The following is a 21,436-nucleotide window of genomic DNA, read 5'->3' on the forward strand; positions in this document are numbered from 1 at the left end:
AGCAACATATTAATGTAACAAATTTTTTTCTTATCCCGTTTGTAGATTATTTAGCTTGTTTTAAGGAAAATTTAACATAATTTTGACTTATTATTTCTGAAAACAAGACAATATGGGCTTTCTTGGTCTTTGCTACACAATGAGCACAGTAAGATGCGCGAAGTACCTGTACTTGTTTTGAACTTGAAGATGTTCAGCACTTTTGTGATGCCCTCAGCTACTGGAGTTTTCTTTGGAAATAGTCCACAGGTTTGTCCTTGCAACTGGGATGTTTGTTTTCTAAATGTCGTTTTAATTTAGAAGGTTTCGTGCTTTCTTGTGAGACCACCTCACTACATATGACATATTGAGGTTTTTGTCATCAATATATGTAAATCCACAATTGAAGTCGTACTTGAGCTTCAACATATTTGTTGCTATAATTAAAAGAAATTTCACATGTCAAACGGTACGGTTGTCGCGCACGCATTTCAAAATAAAAGTCTGATATAAGCAAAATAAGTAAAAAATGTAACTTTTGTTGTTGTTTTTTTGACCACACACTCCCACATTTTCATGACCCACTGAAAATGTTCCCGCGACCCACCAGCTGAAAAACTCTGTCCTAAATGATATTTACAATGATATTTAAATGATATTTAGCAAGGAGTTTTTCACAGTATTTCCTACCTCTTTTTTTCTTCTGGGGAAAGTCTTATTTGTTTTATTTCAGTTTGGATAAAAGAAAAAAAAAAAAAACACTTTAGGGTCAAAATTATTAGTCCCTTAAGCAATATTCTTTTTCAATTGTCTACAGAACAAACCATTGATATGCAATGACTGGCCTAATTAACCTAACTTGCATAATTTAAGTCTTTAAATGTCACTTTAAGCTGAGTACTAGTATCTCGAAAATATTTATGCACTGTCATCATGACAAAAATAAAAGAAACCAGTTATTAGAAATGAGTTAAAACTATTATGTTTAGTACTGTGTTGAAAAAATACAGGGGGACAAATAATTCTGAATTTAACTGTAATTATATATTTATTTAGTGGACCACACAATAACATTTTGTTTCTATGTGACGCAGCAAACTAAGGAGAAAGTGAAGATGCTGATCCAGCTGGCGGATAACTTTGTTGAGAAAGGACACATGCATGTCACCGACTTGAAGAAGTGTCTGACGGCAGTGGACAAGCGCTACAGGGACTTCTCCATGCGCATGGGCAAATACCGCTGTGACCTGGAAAATGTGCTGGGCATCAGCTCTGAGGTACTCAATCTATACAGCATATTCAACGCCTTCACAGCAACAATTTTCACTATTAAAGTTATGGAATAAAACCGCTGTCATAATTATTTAGTGCGTAAAAAAATTCACGCATCTGTAATTATAAAAACGTAAAGGAAAATGGAACATACTCGAAATTTTACGAAGCTTTAATTCCAAAATCTTCGATTTTTGAACTATAAACAAATGAAAGGACATACAGTTCACATACAGTTTTAGCATACTATATAGTATGAGGGAAGTATGCAGTTTCGTACGCAGCCTCAGTTACTTGGGTTGAATGAAAATAATTAACCGTCAAATATGATTAAAATATTTCCTAATTGCCTTTTTACAGAGAAGATTTTTCAACGCATTTTTACAAACCTTTGTGTTTGTTTCTTCTTTGAATCTATCAAGCATCTTTAACACTCAAACAATCAGCTAAATTTGTTAACAAACATTCCAGCACACACTTTTTGTTTAAAAAACATCTAGTAGACATAAAAAACAAGCTAAAACAAGGTTAAATTTGAGCTGTCTGTGAAAATCTAATAAATGTGTAACAATAGTTCCAAAAGTTTAGACTATAGTCATCAACTGGACAGATTACCCAGGTAAAAAAGTGCACTAAAATGCACTTTATTTAAGTGTACTTAGTACACTTTTCAGTAATGTACTAAAAGTGCTCTATTTTCGCACACTAATTTTGTACTTAATGTACTAAAAGATAGTATTAAGTACATGTTAAGATAAACTTAATACCATCTAAGTGTACTCAACTGTGCTATTTTGAGACACCCTGACACCGCTTTTAACATACTATATCTGTATTAAAAAAAAAAAAAAAAAAAAATATATATATATATATATATATATATATATATATATATATATATATATATATATATATATATATATATATATATTTATATATATATATATATTTATATATATATATATATATATATATATATATATATATATATATATATATATATATATATATATATATATATATAGTTACACTTGAACCTTACTTTTAAACATTTAAATATATTTATGACTAATTTAAAGTATAATAGTAATATATTAAAAGAATATACAAATTGTAAAAAAAAAAAAAGTGTGCTAAATACTGTATTAAAAGTGTTTTGGGAAAATGTACTTCTACTACAATACATTACTAATAGATTTTTTATAAAGTCATTTTATTTTAAACTTAAAATTACCACACTCAAAATCAATTTATGCATTCATATCAAGTGTACTTAAGTACAACTTTTGGGAAAATGTACTTCTACTACAATACATTACTAATAGATATTTTACATATTACCTTATTTTAAACTTAGGATTAGTATGTAAACAGTGTACTAAAAATCAACTAATGTTTAAAGCATTTAAAGCACACTTTTGAAAAACACACTAAAAAAACTCTTTTGGATGTTTTTTCTGTAGTGTACTTTATTGTAGTACACTAAAAAGTTATTTAAGTATTATTGGTATTTAGTATACTTTTGTCAAGTGTACTAAAGTCCTACTGAAGTATAAACACACTTTTAATTAGTATATTTATAGTGTAAAACCATCAAACTTTTATTTAACACAAAAAATAACAATGTACTAAAAATGTATTTGCGGGTATTTAAGTGTATTTTAATTTAATTATATATTTTTTTTCACCTGGGTAAACCGAAATCACATGTGTTTTCACTTTCATAATTTGCCACAGGTTTGCTTTATGGGTAGCGATTGTGTAACGCAATAACATAAGCAGTTTAGAGAGTATAAAGTATATTACATATGCATATAAAAGGAGAGTTCCCCAAAACCACCAAAACAACTATGTGTGTTTCAGGATAATAAGGATCTGGAGCTGGATATCATCCCAGCCAGTCTGACTGGCCCAGAGGTTAAACTCCGTGACCCCAACCACGAGGTGAATGAAGAAAAGAGGAAATCAGCCCGGAAGAAAGAGTAAGCGATCACACACAGCCTCCAGCCAGCGCCGTTCCCACTGAACACTCTTATAAACGACCTGTGTTGTCTGTTGCAGGTTTATTATAGCAGAGCTGTTGCAGACAGAAAAGGCTTATGTGAGGGACTTACATGAATGCTTAGAGGTATGCACTTCAGTTTTATTCATTCAAATAAATCATAAAGCTCATATAAATGTCCATAATGCTTACACTTTAATTTGCTTGCCATAACTTTAAATCTTTCATATGTAAATGACATCTTCTTTGATTAATGGTTTGAGCAATTTTGCTGGATTAAAAATGTATGACTTATTTTTTCCAATTCAATTCCAATTCGATTTAATAATTCAGTTATATATTTCATTATAGCATATGCTTAAAATCTAAAGCACATTCAATAAAGGTCTAAAGGTCTTCTCAGTTCTCTTGTGTGGTTTATTGTTAGACATATTTGTGGGAGATGACCAATGGTGTGGAGGAAATTCCTCCAGGAATCGCCAACAAAGAGCACATCATCTTTGGCAACATTCAGGAGATTTACGACTTCCACAATAAGTGAGTTTCTCTCAATAAATCTCATTTAAGTGACAATTGTAAGCCACAAACCACTGTATTTAAGGCAAAGTCCGCCCAACAATGACTATTTCCTCACCATATATTCTCATTCGAGTATCTAAACTTTTATGAGTTCCTTTCTTCTGTTGAACACAATAGACGATATTCTGAGTAATACTGAAAGCCAGCAGCTATTGATAAAGTACTATGGAAGGCTATAGCTCTTGCTTTCCTGCATTCCTCAAAATATGTTTGTGTTCAACAGAGGACAAAACCTCGACAACTTGACAAAGAAGTTGGAGGGCGAGTAAATAATGACAGGATTTAAATTTTTGCGTGAACTCTTGTGTCCCATATCATGAGGGATGTAGAGATTATGAATTATTTCCATGCTGTTCTGTTTGTGTTGTAGTATATTCCTGAAGGAGCTGATCAATTATGAGCAACTGCCTGAGGATGTGGGACATTGCTTTGTGACATGGGTGAGTTTTTCTTTAATACCTGCATTGAGTGATTGATTCATTAATTTATTCATTTGTTGGTACGTTGATTGGTTTATAGATGATTGACTAATTGATTGATTGATTGATTGATTGATTGATTGATTGATTGATTGATTGATTGATTGATTGATTGATTGATTGATTGATTGATTGATTGATTGATTGATTGATTGATTGGTTGATTGGTTTGATGGTCGGTCAGTTGGTTGGTTGGTTGGTTGGTTGGTTGGTTGGTTGGTTGATTGGTTGGTTGGTTGGTTGGATGGTTGGTTGGTTGGTTGGTTGGTTGGTTGGTTGGTTGGTTGGTTGGTTGGTTGGTTGGACGGTTGGATGGTCGGTCGGTTGGATGGTTGGTTTGTCGGTTGGATGGTTGGTTGGTTGGTTGGTTGGATGGTTGGTTTGTCGGTTGGTTGGTTGGTTGGTTGGTTGGTTGGTTGGTTGGTCGGTTGGTTGGTCGGTTGGATGGTCGGTCGGTCGGTTGGATGGTTGGTTTGTCGGTTGGATGGTTGGTTGGTTGGTTGGTTGGTTGGTTGGTTGGTTGGTTGGTTGGTTGGATGGTTGGTTGGTTGGTTGGTTGGTTGGTTGGTTGGTTGGTTGGTTGGTTGGTTGGTTGGTTGGTTGGTTGGTTGGATGGTTGATTGGTCAGATGGTTGGTTGGTCGGTTGGTTGGTTGGTCGGTTGGTTGGTTGGTTGGATGGTTGGTTGGTCAGATGGTTGGTTGGTCGGTCGGTTGGTTGGTTGGTTGGTCGGTTGGCTGGTTGGTTGGTTGGTTGGTTGGTTGGTTGGTTGGTTGGTTGGTTGGTTGGTCGGTTGGCCGGTCGGTCGGTCGGTCGGTCGGATGGTTGGTTGGTTGGTTGGTTGGTTGGTTGGATGGATGGTTGGTTGGTTAGATGGTTTGTTGGTTGGATGGATGGATAGTTGGTTGGTTGGTTGGATGGATGGTTGGTTGGTTGGATGGATGGTTGGATTAATTGATTGACAGGGTATGGTTGTGCTGGTTGGGGTATCAAGGCCTACATCATTTTATTACCAAATATCTACATTATATTTTCATTATATTAAGCTTACCAAACTGATTTATCTTTCTGCCTGATTTTAGTTTTGCAGTTTAAAAAGCCATTCATTATGAAAATAACCATCATGTTTACCCTTCTGCTCATTGGGCAGCAAACAAATTAACAGCATTAAATTGAGATAAACAACATATAGCAATAACAAAAGTGGTCTGCCATTGTTAATCTTTTCATCTTGAGTTTTCAGATGTGTGTATCTTCAGGTGTGTGTCCTCAGGGGTCCTGAATAAGACAATGATCGCAAGTTCAGCAAATCTACAATAGAATAGCTAAAAAAAACAACAACAACAACAACAACTTAAAAAGTCCTATGTTTGTCACCCATGGCTTGTTTATCTTGGTTTTATTTGTGTTAAATAAATAATAGCATGGTATGAGATGTGATGTTGTTCCAAATTTTGTCTTCCAAATTCTAAGACCTGGCAAGGACCATACTTTTTATTTATTTATATTTATCAAAATATCTTGATACAGAAAACCATGAAGTTCAATATGACTTGATTTGATTTGACTTTGATATGCTAAACTGGAGATTGTATGTTTGTTTTTCAGGCCGATAAGTTTAACATTTATGTGACATACTGCAAAAACAAACCAGATTCCAGTCAGCTCATCCTAGACCATGCTGGGAGTTTTTTTGATGTAAGTACTCATCAGTTTTTCAAAGAGTTACTGTTTATTTTAAAGTCCGTGTGAAATCAAAATTAGCAATGTTCATTTGGCTAGCAAACTTGCTTATTCTTTAGTTCAACTATTATTCCGTGAATCCAATTAAATCAAAATAGTTCAAACTCTAACCTGAGCTATCCTAACAAACCATACATCAACTGAATGATCATTTATTCATCCAGTACACATTTCAATTTAAAAAATTATTTTTAAAAGAACATGTACACTTATGACTGGTTTTGTGGTAAAAAGTCACATATATCCATGATGCTGTCAGTAAAACTTTTGCAGGTGTCCCAGCGTTTACCCGGAGACCTTATAGAATAAAGGAGACAGAAACTATTTCGCTCTTCATATTGGCCTTTATGCATTTCTCCCAAGTGCTATCGAATACATACATGCCAGTCAATGACAATGAGTAGGCAAAAGGAAGAGAAAAAGACACTCAAACATCCGTCGCAAAATAAAATGTTGCATTATTAAAATAAAAGAATCATACAGCGGTAGAGCGACCATCACACACTTCTCCTCAGAGCTCACCAAAACTGAACTGAGCTCCCATACATGCGTGCTTGCACCTAAAAGGTAAAACAACCACAGGAATAGTCCTCTTAAAGGGGACATTTATACACAAAGCATATCAAACATTCAGCGACCGTTACAATATCACAATAATTAACCTTGAAAAAAACAATCACTACCAGACTGTTGTTGTGTTTGCGATAAGAAGGGACAAGGCTGAATCCAGCATCTTATTTGCAGTTTCTTATTGACTTTATTCACCTTAAAAACCATGATGCTTCAGTTTTTAAGCTTCTTATTCATGCTCTGGAAAACACACTAAGCAAGGGCTTATTATGCTTTATTATTATGCTTATTAAAAAGCCTCAAAAGTACATTTTGTTGTCTAACAGCAGTAATATTTGTCAAACTGTAGCGTCTCTCTGCTTGTTGCTGGCTGTATGGGGGCGGAGTAATACACAGAGAAGGGTTAAGAGGCCTTTGTGTGATGTTACTGGCAAAATATCTCACGGCTATCAGCCAATCAGATATATATATATATATATATATATATATATATATATATATATATATATATATATATATATATATATATATATATATATATATATATAGATTATTGATTACTGATTATTATTTTATTGTTGCTGTAAACAGGAGATTCAGAAGAGACACAGTCTGACCAACTCTATATCATCATACCTCATCAAACCTGTACAGAGGATCACCAAATATCAGCTGCTGCTCAAGGTAGCTTGGCATTTCCAAGATTTCAGCATGTACTTTGCTAAGACGCTCAGTTGTTGTGTCTTGTGTGCCGGGCAGTGTTGAGAACAGTGTGTGTGCTTACAGGAGCTGCTGTCCTGCTGTGAAGAAGGCAAAGGTGAAATTAAAGATGGCCTGGAGGTCATGCTGAGTGTGCCAAAGAGAGCCAATGACGCCATGCACGTCAGCATGCTGGAGGGTAAGACACGACTGAACACACACAACTGCACTCACTTACAGTAGAAGGAATAATGATATCTGGTTGGAATAAAATCAAACATTTTTGGGTTAAGCAGGGCAGCATGGTGGCTCAGTGGTTAACACTGTCGCCTCACAGCAAAAAGGTTGCTGGATTGAGTTTTCATTTTCCTTCGGCTTAGGTCGTACTCACACTATGTACAGTTGCCTTGAACCGGGCTAAAGCATGATTGTTCCCCCTCCCGTCTCCCCCGACGGCCCGCACTCACATTACATTCGGCCCTGGACACGCTTACGTCATCGACGCTGCGCTGTTCAGTAAGCGCTTTTGCTCAGCACTGGAGATTTCTTTAATTATATTGTTTTAGTCGTTTGAGATGCAGTGACACACTTTCAAATATTTCGCCGAACAGATCAGCCACTTTTGACGCTCATAAAGTCCTCGTGCTGCAGGAGTTAGGAGGTTTGCTGAAGGTGCATCTGTCATGCAGTGAGGGGTTTGCGTCTTTAATAAACTACGACAGTTTGCCTTCACTGAACAGTAAGAACGATTGAATAACGTTCGAGGTTACAGAAGTAACCCTTCGTTCCCCGAGGAGGGGAACGGAAGTGCCATGAATGGGAGGATTCGGATCAGAAGCCGCTTATCTGGAGAGTATTGAACGGGCCAATGAATGAAATTAATTGGCAGCGTAAGCTTGCGCAGGTGTGCGACATCTGCAATTATCTCAGCATATAAGCACACCTGAAGCCAGCAGACGCCATCCTTTTAAGCTGAAGAGACTTTCAAACAGCTAAGGGACAGTCATTATGGCGACGGAATATGGCACTTCCGTTCCCCTCCTCGGGGAACGAAGGGTTACTTCTGTAACCTCGAACGTTCCCCTTCGGTTGGGGAACTTCAGTGCCATGAATGGGAGAATATGGAAAGCGCCATAATGACTGCACCTTACCAACACCCCCGATGAGGAGATAGTCAAGCAAGCGTGACGCACCCACATCATGGGGGGCGCGGTCCTCCAACGTGTCCCTGGCCCTAATTTATCCTACTTCAACAGAAGTTTTACGGATTTAGATATATTTTTTGGGAAGTCGTGAGCATCTAGATAATTCTAGGAAATACGACAGTACGTTGGGAAGCGTGCAATCCCGATAGGGAGGACGCTGCGGAGGCCATCCGTTACCCAAGGGGGGGATAGATGGCAGAATTTACCTATGGACTAGCCCTAAAAAGGGGGAGTACGCATAGCAAAGAGTGGTTAGCGGAGAGGGAAGACACGGGTCCGCCCAGGGGGGGGACTTAACCGTGGCGGAATAAGCATATGGGATCGCCTAGTGGGGATCACGCATAGCAGGCACCTATATCCAAAACGCGGGCTGACCAGCGGGCAGACCTACAACGTAGTGGGCCAGCAAGTGACTCCTCCGCTGAGTCAGTGCTGGGGGCCACGGAGGAATCTGCAGGGCTCACCTGACGGGGAACTTTACTGACAGATAAAAAAGGCGCACGTACCTCCGTGTTAGGGAGAATGGCGCAGCAAGCGTGTTTCAACACCCTACCGAGTTGTCTCCTCAATCACCAAAGGGTTACCTAATACCCTTGAGGAAACCGGCTCCACTCGCAGATTGTAAAACCTTGCAAATGTGTTGGGTGTCGCCCAGCCCGCAGCTCTACAGATGTCTGTTAGAGAGGCGCCGCGTGCACGCGCCCAAGAGGATGCAACGCTCCGAGTGGAGTGTGCACGTACTCCCGGGGGACACGGCTGACCTCGACTCGAATAAGCGAGTGAAATGGCATCCACAATCCAGTGGGATAATCTTTGTTTCGATACGGCACTTCCCTGCTGCCGACCGCCATAACAGACAAAGAGCTGCTCAGATGATCTAAAATTCTGAGTACGGTCCACATAAATGCGCAGAGCGCGAACTGGACAAAGTAAAGAAAGGGCTGGGTCTGCCTCCTCCGGGGGCAGCGCTTGCAGGTTCACTACCTGATCTCTAAAGGGGGTGGTAGGAACCTTGGGCACATAACCGGGGCGGGGTCTCAGGATAACGTGAGAGTAATCCGGCCCGAATTCCAGGCACGAGTCACTGACCGAAAATGCCTCCAGGTCCCTGACCCTCTTGATGGAGGCCAACGCAACCAGCAGAGCTGTCTTCAGGGACAGAAATCTTAGAGATACTGATTCGAGTGGCTCAAAGGGATCGGATCGCAGACTCGTGAGAACGAGGGCGAGATCCCAAGAGGGCATGAGAGGGGGGCGAGATGGATTAATTCGCCTAGCACCCCTAAGGAACTGGATGACCAGGTTATGCTTTCCCACGGTGCCGCCAGCTACCGCGCTATGATAAGCGGAGATGGCGGCCACGTAAACCTTGAGAGTGGAGGGCGACAGCCTGCTGTCCAACTTCTCTTGAAGGAAAGAGAGCACAACACTAATCTGGCAATTTCGGGGGTCTTCTCTGCGAGAGACGCACCATTCAGTGAATAGACTCCACTTCAGGGCGTAGGCGCGCCTCGTGGAGGGGGCTCTAGCCTGAGTGATGGTATTAACCACCGCAGTCGGTAGGTTACCTAAGTCTTCCTCGCGTCTAGGGACCAGACGTGGAGGTTCCAAAGATCGGGGCGAGGGTGCCAGATGGTGCCCTGTCCCTGAGAGAGTAGGTCCTCTCTCAAAGGGATCCGCCAGGGGAGGGCCGTCGCGAGGAGTGAGAGCTCTGATATCCAGGTCCGGTTGGGCCAAAGGGGCGCAACTAGCAGAACCTGTTCCTCGTCCTCCCTGACCTTGCACAGAAACTGCGCGAGCAGGCTCACTGGGGGAAACGCATACTTGCGCATGCCCCGAGGCCAGCTGTGGGCCAGTGCATCCGTGCCGAGAGAGCCCTCGGTCAGGGAAAAAAACAACTGGCAGTGAGCGTTCTCGGGGGAAGCAAACAGATCGATCTGGGCCTCCCCGAATCGCGCCCATATCAGCTGAACAGACTCGGGGTGGAGTCTCCATTCTCCAGGGCGTAACAGCTGTCGTGAGAGCGCATCGGCTGCACGATTGAGCGTGCCTGGGACGTGAATGGCGCGCAGCGATTTCAGCCGCGGGTGACTCCAGAGGAGCAGACGGCGGGCGAGCTGAGACATGCGGCGAGAGCGCATACCCCCCATGCGGTTGATATACGCCGCCGCCGCCGTACTGTCCGTCCTGACCAGCACGTGTTGCCGCTCCAGCACCGGTAAAAAGCGGTGGAGAGCGAGGAACACTGCCAACAGCTCTAGGCGATTGATATGCCAATGCAGCTGGGCACCCTTCCAGAGGCCCGCAGCCGCATGCCCGCGACACACGGCCCCCCAACCCGTGTTGGAAGCGTCTGTTGAAACAACAACATGGCTGGACGCCTGTCCTAGAGGCACACCGGCCTGTAGGAACGAGGGGTCGTTCCAAGGGCTGAGGGCGCGGCGACACAGCGCAGTAACCGAGACCCGGTGTGTGCCCGCGTGCCATGCGCGTCTGGGGACCCGATCGTGAAGCCAGTGCTGAAGTGGTCTCATATGGAGCAACCCGAGCGGCGTGACGGCGGCTGCGGATGCCATATGCCCCAGGAGCCTCTGAAAGAACTTCAGTGGGACCACTAGTTTGCTGTCGAGCTCCCTCAGACAGTTCAGCAACAGGCGAGCGCGTTCCTCGGAGAGGTGCGCTACCATGGTGATCGAGTCCAGCTCCATCCCGAGAAAAGAAATCCTCTGCACGGGGGCGAGTTTGCTCTTTTCTCGGTTGACCTGAAGCCCCAGTAGGCGGAGATGCCGAAGCACCTCGTCCCTGTGCATAATCAATTGCTCCCGCGAGTGGGCTAAAATCAGCCAGTCGTCGAGATAACCGAGTATGCGAATGCCCGCGAGCCGAAGGGGCGCTAGGGCACCCTCCGCGAGTTTGGTGAAGACCCGCGGAGACAGAGAGAGCCCGAAGGGGAGGACCTTGTACTGCCACGCTCGACCCTCGAACGCAAACCGCAGAAATTGGCGGTGGCGTGGACGAATGGAGACATGGAAATACGCGTCCTTCAGGTCTATGGCTGCAAACCAATCCCGAGGACGAACGCATTGGAGAATGCGCCTCTGCGTGAGCATTCTGAACGGCAGCTTGTGCAGACAGCGGTTCAAAACGCGCAGATCTAGGATTGGCCGTGACCCACCGCTCTTTTTGGGTACGATGAAGTATGGGCTGTAAAACCCACTCTCCATCTCGGCTGGAGGAACCGGCTCGATTGCACCCTTCGCCAGGAGGGCAGCAATCTCCTCTCGCAAGACAGGGGCGGACAGGGGGTTGACCCTGGAGAAATACACGCCCGTAACTTGGGGGGCCGTTTCGCGAACTGAATCGCGTAACCGAGTCTGATTGTGCGTATGAGCCACCGCGAGGGGCTGGACCGCGCTAACCAGGCAGGCAGAGCCCTCGCTAATGGAGTCATCGCTACAATCGCTGACGTACCAGCGGTGGGGCAGCGCGGAGTGGGTGTGCTGATCCGGGAAGCACGAGGGTCCCGCGGAAAAGCTGGAGGAGAGCGATTCGCTCTGGCTCCGCACCCTGACTCCGGAGAGGGGGCTGGAGGGCTGAGGGAAGGGAGACCGTCCCCCCAGCGCTCGTGAGCCACTGGCGAAGCACGTAGAGTCTGCGAGCCGGAAGGCAGCGCGTCCCGGACTGGCAGAACTCGTGCAGTCACATCCGGGGAAGGGAAAAAGTGCTCTTTTACTGATGTTTTGGTGGCACTGAAAAGTACCGTTGTTATCGGGGCCCTGCCCTCCAGCGGGGAAAGAGCAAGTTTCCTCTTCTCCGGATGGCCTGTCTCAGGGACGCTTCGCGGTCCGTTTACCGGACTTAACGGCGCCCTGGGCAGGAGAGGCTGCCTGCTTTCGAGGTGAACGCCGCGCCCGCTTGGCCGGAGGCGCAGGCGGGGGCGGGGCAGCACTCGTTGGCGGGCGCCCTCGGCGAGGAACAGCGGAGGTGGATGGCTCGGCGGGCGGAGCGGGCTTACGGCCACGCTGATAGATGACATTGCCCATCGCATCCGACTGCTCTTTCACCGCCTTGAATTCCTGGGTGAATTCACCGACGGTGTAGCCGAACAGGCCAGCCTGGGATATGGGCGAGTCAAGAAAGCGAACTTTGTCAACGTCGCGCATATCGGCCAGGTTTAGCCAGAGGTGGCGTTCCTGAACCACAAGTGTGGACATCGTCCTCCCCAGCGCACACGCGGCGGACTTAGTAGTCCGAAGAGCATAGTCGGTCGCGGTGCGCAGCTCATGTAATAAGCTTGGGTTGGACCCGCCCTCGTGCAGCTCGGCCAGCGCCTGCGCTTGGTAGCGCTGGTAGGTGGCCATCGCGTGCAAAGCAGAAGCAGCCTGGCCCGCAGCCTTATAAGCTCTGGCTCCGAGGGAGGCAGACAACCTACAGGCTTTGGACGGGAGGCGGGGCAAACCCCGCCACGTAGAGGCGCCGCGCGGACAAAGATTGACCGCGATAGCGCGCTCCACTGACGGGATCGCCTCATACCCCCTGGCAGCTCCGCCGTCAAGGGCGGTGAGGGCGGAGGCACTCGCAGCACGGGCAGAGAAAGGTGCCCTCCAGGACTGCGTGAGCCTACTGTGCACTTCCGGGAAGAAGGGGACGAGAGGCTTCGAAGGCTTCGCCTTCTGGTCCTCTACGTAGCACCCATCTAGTCGGTCCGGCCGCGGAGCTGGGGGATAAACCATCTCCAACCCCACGGCCGAAGCAGCCCGGGAAAGCACGGCTAACATGTCCGCTTCAGGATCCGATTTGACAGCGCTCACCTGCCCGGAGGGGGCGAGCGGGTCCGGATCTTCGTCGGACAGTGAAAGCCCACCCTCCGATGCCGCGGAGGACATCTGATCTCCGGTGTCAGCGAGTGTGAGAGCTACCATCTGGTTAGACGGATCACTCTCACCACCCGAAGCTTGGATGGAGCGCCGTGAGGAGCGAGAGGTCCGCGAGCCCGTGGGCGGCGGATTAGCTCCCGCTGAAACCCTCAGATCTGCCCGAGCGCCCGCTGCTTTTTTAGAACAGGAGGCAACTGGGGTGGCTCGCTCTCTTGCGAAAGTTAGCCGCGATCTTAGCTGTGCAACGGTCATGGCATCGCAATGACGACATGAACCGCCCGCGAGCACCGCATTAACATGCTGGACCCCCAAACATGCAATGCAGTGATCGTGTCCATCATCCGGAGACAGGAAACCCCCGCATCCAGAAACGCACAGTCGGAGCGCCATCCTGAAAAGGACGTGCTGCACGACTGTGTTGCTCTTTTAGGAAAGTTGCAACTATACGCACCGCTCTGGAGGACCGGACCCAAAGAACCGCAGGCAAGGGAGTAACCCAGCTCGACCGTCTGCCACCGCGAAGACCCACTCTGGACCGGGAGACACACTCGTTCGCTCTGAAGTGCTGATCAGCAAGAGGAACCCTCATCGACTCACTCAGAAAGGATCTGAAGCGAAAAGGATGGCGTCTGCTGGCTTCAGGTGTGCTTATATGCTGAGATAATTGCAGATGTCGCACACCTGCGCAAGCTTACGCTGCCAATTAATTTCATTCATTGGCCCGTTCAATACTCTCCAGATAAGCGGCTTCTGATCCGAATCCTCCCATTCATGGCACTGAAGTTCCCCAACCGAAGGGGAATTCATATTAAACAGTCCCTTAAAAGTCACGTCTCGCTTTCAGTTTCAGGCTTAGGCGCGTTGTGCACTCACACACAAGCGTATCGCACCAAAGCCACACCTCAGACACATCTCTTCCAACCGGGCCAGGGCCGACCAAGTGAACCGTGCCTGGCTCACAACATCATAAGACGTTGCTATCCGGTTAGATTTAAGTTGTGACGTCAGGTGACCAAATTTCAATGTCTTGCCAGGACATTGTCTAAGGACAACGTAATTTTGACGTCCAATAACGATGTCAAATGACGTTGATATTTGGTTGATTTTAGGTTGTGTTGGAATGTGACCAAAATCCAATGTCGAGCTTACATTTTAAATTAACGTCATATTTGCGTCAAATTCTGGCAATCAAAATCCAACGTCTGATAGACGTCATAGTGGTAACATCCACACAATGTCAACATCATTAGATGCTGATATTTGGTTGGTTTTAGGTTGGACGTTGGACATTGACGTTGGCCTGACGTTGGGTTTTGATGTCAAGCCGATTTTCATTTGCAAACAAAATGCAACGTCCACCGGGCGAGGCAGTGGCGGAGTAGGTAGTGCTGTCGCCTCACAGCAAGAAGGTTGCTGGTTCGAACCTCGGCTCAGTTGGCGTTTCTGTGTGGAGTTTGCATGTTCTCCCTGCCTTCGCGTGGGTTTCCTCCGTGTGCTTCGGTTTCCCCCACAGTCCAAAGACATGCGGTGAATTGGGTAGGCTAAATTGTCCGTAGTGTGTGTGTGAACGTGTGTGTGGATGTTTCCCAGAGATGGGTTGCGGCTGGAAGGGCATCCGATGCGTAAAAACTTGCTGGATAAGTTAAGATAAGGTGGTTCATTCCGCTGTGGCGACCCCGGATTAATAAAGGTACTAAGCCGACAAGAAAATGAATGAATGAATGAATGCAACGTCCCCATTATGTCATGTTGGCATCCTATGCCTGCTAGGAGTGTTGTGAAAGCAGCCATCTCTATTCAATGTCACTGTGTTAATGAACAAGTTTATTTCTTCAGTTTTTTTTGCCACTAGGTTTTGCCCTGTTTTTTTTCCCGTAGCATTACTCTTTATCATGCAGCGTCTCATTCTTTTTCAGGGTTGTTGGGATTCATGGGTTGTTTTTCATAATAGCGTTAAGCCTATGACCTCTGGCGTGATGTTTTCTGTTTTGTGCCCCACATCAGGTTTTGATGCAAATTTGGATGTTCAGGGTGAACTCATCCTCCAAGACACCTTCCAGGTGTGGGACCCCAAATCACTAATCCGGAAGGGGCGAGACCGCCACCTCTTTCTCTTCGAGATCTCCCTGGTCTTCAGTAAAGAGATCAAAGACTCAGCAGGGCGATCCAAATACATCTTTAAAAACAAACTACTGGTAATTGTGAAATCTCTCACACACACACACACACACTATCAATGCATATATATATATATATATACACATACACATACACATACACATATACATATATATATATATTTTTTTTTTGTATATATGGTACAATTTTAACATAGTTGATGTTACAGTTGTTGCATATTTAAATGTGATTTTCTAGAGAAAAAAAATAAAACCAGGGAGAAAAACATGTTGACATAGGACACTATGCATGAAATTATGTAGAAAAAAGGGTTTAAAAAGGGCACACATGGGTTACCAGATGAAATTGTTTAATTCATAATTCTTAATACCTGTTGTTATCATGCTGTCATACACATATTTAAAGTATAGCTGTATAATGCACAGCTTTTTCATTATTAGACTTCTAATGAAATGTTGTTAGAAATTAAATGAAAACTGCAGGTGAACACATCCCCCATCTGTTTGTCCTTAACAAATATATCATACCATATGTTTCACATATGCCTTTGGTTTTCTCCTCTTATGGCTTTTAGAATTGTCTTATAAACACAATTTACGACTGTACAGAGGAAAAGTTTTTAGTTTGATCAAATGTATTAAAGTTACGTCAGGTTTTTTCACTTCATTCCTTTAAACTCCTTTTCCATATCAGTCTTGAATCCATGTCAATGTTTTTGTGTTGATTTTCTCTGATTTACAGACTTCTGAATTGGGGGTGACAGAGCATGTAGAGGGGGACCCGTGCAAATTTGCTCTGTGGGTGGGACGCACACCATCGTCTGACAACAAGACTGTCCTCAAGGTACAATATACTCTGTGCTTTATTACGTTTAATGTAAATACATTCACTTATACCTGTACTGGGTTGCGGCTGGAAGGTCATCAGCTACATCGACCCCTGATAAATAAGAGACTAAGCTGAAGGAAAATGAATGAATGAACATTCACTTATTTGTAACATCTTTGCACATAATGCTGATAAATAAACTTTTGTGTGCTGCTGGGGAGGTTTTCATCCACTCTGGGGTGATTTTGAGGCTTAATTTGACCACAACTTTTTCTGTGTGTCAGCAAATGGAATGCTTTTTGGTGACAAATCTTATTTTGGGAAAATGATTTGTGGAATTTTTCAAAACTCAACAAAACTCTCTCTGGGTAAATTTACTATTGACTTCCATTATTACCACATTTTTTGATTGCAAAGCCATGGCACCCTATAACCATGCATTATTGATTGTTGTTGTGTGGTTTTCCCTGTTGGAAAGAGGTACAATTTGTAATCAAGAATGCCAACAATCATTTATTTTATTTATTTTATTTTTTATTTATTTATTTATTTTTTTGTAAATTTATTTTTATTTGATTTTCATTTTTATTTTTATTAATATATTTTTTAATTTATTGCATTTCCTTTTCATGAAAAATTTTATTATGTTAATTTGTCTCTTTTTCAAATTTATGTATGGTTCAAAAAAAAAAAAAAAAACGAAAATACCTTTGTCATTGAATACCTTTAATGTACAGTACCTTTTGTCAAAAACACAATAAAAAAAAAAGAAAAAAAAATAATGCCAACAATCGAGAATGCAGGCTTATTTGGTGTCATGGCTTTGCGATCAAAATGAAAGTGGTTATAATGGAAGTCAATGGGGCTAAAACAGCCTCCAACATCAAGAATGGGTCCTCAATTTGAACGGATGAATGAAAACAGAAAACAGTTTAAACAATGAATGAAAGCTTTTGTGCTGCAGTGACTTCACCCTTTCAGACTCGCTATTGGCTAAATCAGAGGTCAATCCATTTCTAAAATATAAATTTTTCATGTCGCTGTAACGGATGGTTAGCACAGAAACACCTTTTAACATGAAAAGGTGGCATGTCACGGCATAACTTCACATTTTGTTAGGACACAGTGGTATACACACGGACCCGGGTTCTTTCTTTCTGCTTATAACAGTTGTATCAAATGTACTGAGGAAATCAAACATGAATCTTCTGCTTTATATGTGCATTATGTCTGTGTGTTTCAGGCATCTAGTATTGAGGTGAAGCAAGAATGGATTAAAAACATCCGAGAGGTCATTCAGGAGAGAATAATTCACCTGAAGGGGGCGCTAAAGGAACCTATCCACATTCCCAAAACTCCAGCCAAACCTCGCAATAACAGCAAGAGGTCAGAAACACTTAACCCTGGTTTATACTTCTGCGTCAAGTGACCGGCGTAACCCACGGCGCATGCAACGCACGTAGCTGTGCATTTATACTTCTGCGCGCTGTCTCTGTTGGTCTGCATGAACACTTCCGAAACGCTACTTGGCAGTGAGGTGTAAATGTTCCTCTGTGTCGAGTTTCTTCGCTGCTGTTTTGCTTTTCCTGAACACTTCCTGAACGTACAAGTGGCTCAAATTCGCTCATTTTGAGGCAGGAACCGGCGGACGTGCAACAACTTTAACTATGAGGTAGACACAAAACAAAACTTTTCATCCGGAGCTTCTTCACAGGACTTCACACTTGTAAACAATCGCTCCATCTGGGTCGCTCCATTTGCGCGGCTCTCGGTCCCGCCCAGACTTGTCAGCGCTACCAACCCAACCAATCACAGATTTACACTGTACTGTGCTATTTGTGTCATTTAAAGCTTACTTCATTACTACACGTGATATTCTCTCGCTCGTTCCCTCCATAATTTCTGGAATATTGTATTTAATTTACAAGCATCAGGGAGCCACTATAGATATGCGGGCTGTCTGGAGTACTTGACACATATTGGATCAATCTGAAATATTCTGTCTAATATTGAGGTTGATGTGCGTTTATGCTTGCAGGGACGCTGGTGAGGATGCTGACAGCCAGGGAGACGGCAGCAGTCAGCCGGACACCATCTCCATAGCATCCAGAACCTCTCAGAACACTGTAGACAGTGACAAGGTATGAATATACACACGTAAATGGTAGACCTTTAACCTCTAGAGTTACTCTCTTTTCTATACTCACTTCGGTTCACTGTACAGGGCTTGACAATAGCCCAGGGCCAGCGGACGAGACGCTCGGGCCAGTGTACAGAATGGTTGTTGCCTTGTCACAAAAATTTAGCTGCGACTGTCTGTCAATTGCGTGCAAATACAATCTTAGGGTGCTTTCATAAATAGATGTTTGTCTCCGAATCTGTCTCGTTTCCCCATTATATGTTTGGCATATGTAAATCCAGCAATCGCGCTCGGATCCGCACCAAATCAATCGGTTTGAGATCGCCCGAATGTGGTGGTCTCTGCTCGATTGAGCGGATCGATTGTAGTGAGAAAACAAAACAATGCAACGAACTAACAACCCAGGCTATATCACAGTGTATTATGATTGTGTAATAGCCACATATACGGCTATATGAAGAGAGAAAGTGACAAAATGTCATACCGGTAAATGTGCGTTTAATCTCTAATACGACATGCTGAAATATTACCATCTGTTTATCCAACACAATCTCACGGCAATTCGTAACTTTTGGATTTAGTGGCTAATTCGTATGAATTTGTACGATCTAATTCGTACAATTTAGTACGATTTGCTCATCACCCAATGACTGTTGGGTTTAGGGGTGGGGTTAGGTGCCACGCCTCCTTTTTAAAATTCGTACAATTTCGTACGACTGAACTCGTACGAATTCGTACGAATTAGCCACTAAACTGGCAAAACGTAAAATACTTACGTTTTCTCGTGAGATCAGGCTGGTTTATCCGTTAGGAAAATTGATGAAAAGTTACCATCTGATAATTGTTCCATATTTTAATCTTATAATACGTTGTATTAGGCCTATTGTTTTGTTCATTTCTGCACTGACAGCTCGAAAGAAAGATGAACATTGATCTGCTCAGGGCCGGAGTGAGACTCCTTTTCAGCCCTGGAGTTTCAAGCATTAGACCAGCCCACTTCAGTTCACGACTGACTATATTAAAATAATGTCCCTATTTTAAAATAAGTAAATTTCCAATTTAGTTTCTAATTACACTATCACTTCTTTTTCAAGAAAACAGCTGCTTTAGAACTTTAAATGTTCAACAACCTTACAGTTTTATATGTCTTAACAATAAAAATGAAAAAAAAAAAAATAGATTTACTCAGGTGAGGATCGAACATGGATTGACAACGTCGTAAGGCAACATGCTGACCACTGGACCACAATGGCGCTGTTACACTTGTGTGGCCGGAATGATAGTTACATCATCATTACCCTGCAGGCTGCATTTTGCTCATGGGGCTGCAAGACAATAAATAAGAAGAGCGGAGCTGCGGCAAAATAATGAATAAAAAGAGTGAGGCTATGGTCAAATAAATAATAAATGGAAAAAAAAATGCGACTGCTGAGAGTGCAAGCAGCTAGAAACACCGGCCCTCGCGGCCAAAAAACGGACCGGCCCACCGGGAACTCTCCCGGTCCTTCAAATTGGCCAATCCAGGCCTGGATCTGCTTCATGATCTCATTTCTCTTTATAATTTGGGCCTATTATGCATTGCTAGCCAACGTTTCTTTAATAGATTGATTAATTCAGTTGATAGATTTTAACAAAACTTTACAACTGAAATGAGGCTCTGTATGAGAAAGTCTGACCTCTCTGATTTATATTTGGTTGCGATGTCTTTGGGCGTCGTTTTCGCTTATAGATTATTATATACACAACTGGTCAAAAGTTTAGGGTCAGTATGATTGTTAAATGTTTTAAAAAATTAGCTTCTGCTCACCAAGGCTTACTTTTTTCATTATAAATAAAGCACACATTGTAAAATTGTGAAATGTCATTGAACTATAAAATAACTGTTTAAAAGAACTTTTTCATTTAATTTAATCATTTATTCCAGTGATTTTAAAAATGAATTTTCAGCTTCATTACTCCAGTCTTTAGACTCGCATGATCCTTCGGAAATCACTGTAATATTAAGTTAATATTATTACTATAATTATTATTATTGATTCTGTTTAACACAAAAGTAGATATTTCAAAAGGAAGTTGAAACCTGTAACCATTGACTTCCATTTGAAAATAATTATTCAAAGATGATTCCTTGGATTTACTCATTTTTTTTTTTTTTTTACGTTAGGTTGTTTTAAACAATCTATTTGTGTTGAATTTAAACAAACGAATTAGGTTGAGCATTATTAAATATAATTTGTTTGTTTAAATTCAACACAAATAAATTGTTTGCAACAGTTCTGCATGCAACACTTTTTTCAGGAAGCCAATGGTTACATGTTTTCAGCATTTTTCTGAATAGCAACTTGTATGCTCAACGGAAGGTGGATACTTAATAAAGATTTAAAACAAGTGAGGGGTCAGTAAATGATGACAGAATTTGCAGTTTAAGGTGAACTATCCCTTTAAGAAAATTGCTTTTAAACTTCAATTTTAAAGTAGGGGTGAATTACCAGATCTTAGACGAATTGTTCACACCAAAATGAAACATTTGCTCACTATTTATTCTCACTCAAGTGGTTACAACCCTTTTATTATTTATTTTTTTATTCTGTTGAACACAAAAGAAAATATTTTAAGGAAAGGTCAATGGTTACGGGTTTTTTGGCTTTTATCAAAATATCTTTATTTGTGTTCAACAGAAGAGAGAAACTCCTAAAATTCTGAAACAAGTGACAGGTGAGTAAATAGTGAGCAGATCTAGGGTAAACTATCCCTTTAACCATAAAAAAATCCTGAAATTCAAACTTACTTTAAAAAAAATGAGCAAATAATGACCGAATTTTAATTTTTAGTCAACTTCTTTAGGACTTATCTGTCACTGTGAGAAGCTTGATAGATACAGACCCAGACCCAAACTCTAGACACCGCCCCAGAAGGGTCATGTGA

At 42.9% G+C, this 21,436-nt stretch overlaps 1 protein-coding gene across 9 annotated transcripts in view; it reads left to right on the top strand.

The window, feature by feature from the left end:
- The window catches only part of kalrna (kalirin RhoGEF kinase a), a 273,541-nt gene that overhangs the window by 166,578 nt on the left and 85,527 nt on the right, over positions 1-21,436 (top strand). For 6 of the 9 annotated variants that reach the window (XM_087267317.1, XM_087267318.1, XM_087267320.1 and 3 more), the window contains exons 22-33: positions 1,074-1,256; positions 3,115-3,233; positions 3,313-3,379; positions 3,681-3,790; positions 4,203-4,272; positions 5,919-6,008; positions 7,215-7,307; positions 7,410-7,521; positions 15,409-15,599; positions 16,285-16,386; positions 17,615-17,757; positions 18,410-18,512. In XM_087267317.1, the coding sequence (XP_087123443.1) occupies positions 1,074-1,256; positions 3,115-3,233; positions 3,313-3,379; positions 3,681-3,790; positions 4,203-4,272; positions 5,919-6,008; positions 7,215-7,307; positions 7,410-7,521; positions 15,409-15,599; positions 16,285-16,386; positions 17,615-17,757; positions 18,410-18,512 (1,383 nt within the window). Of the gene's footprint in view, positions 1-1,073; positions 1,257-3,114; positions 3,234-3,312; positions 3,380-3,680; positions 3,791-4,202; positions 4,273-5,918; positions 6,009-7,214; positions 7,308-7,409; positions 7,522-15,408; positions 15,600-16,284; positions 16,387-17,614; positions 17,758-18,409; positions 21,303-21,436 lie in introns of those variants that run through there. The other 3 variants (XR_015499039.1, XR_015499041.1, XR_015499040.1) reach the window with 2 other exon arrangements.

The sequence above is a fragment of the Danio rerio genome, chromosome 9 (assembly GCF_052040795.2).
Source record: "Danio rerio strain M-AB ecotype USA chromosome 9, GRCz13ab, whole genome shotgun sequence".
NCBI classification, from domain to species: domain Eukaryota; kingdom Metazoa; phylum Chordata; class Actinopteri; order Cypriniformes; family Danionidae; genus Danio; species Danio rerio.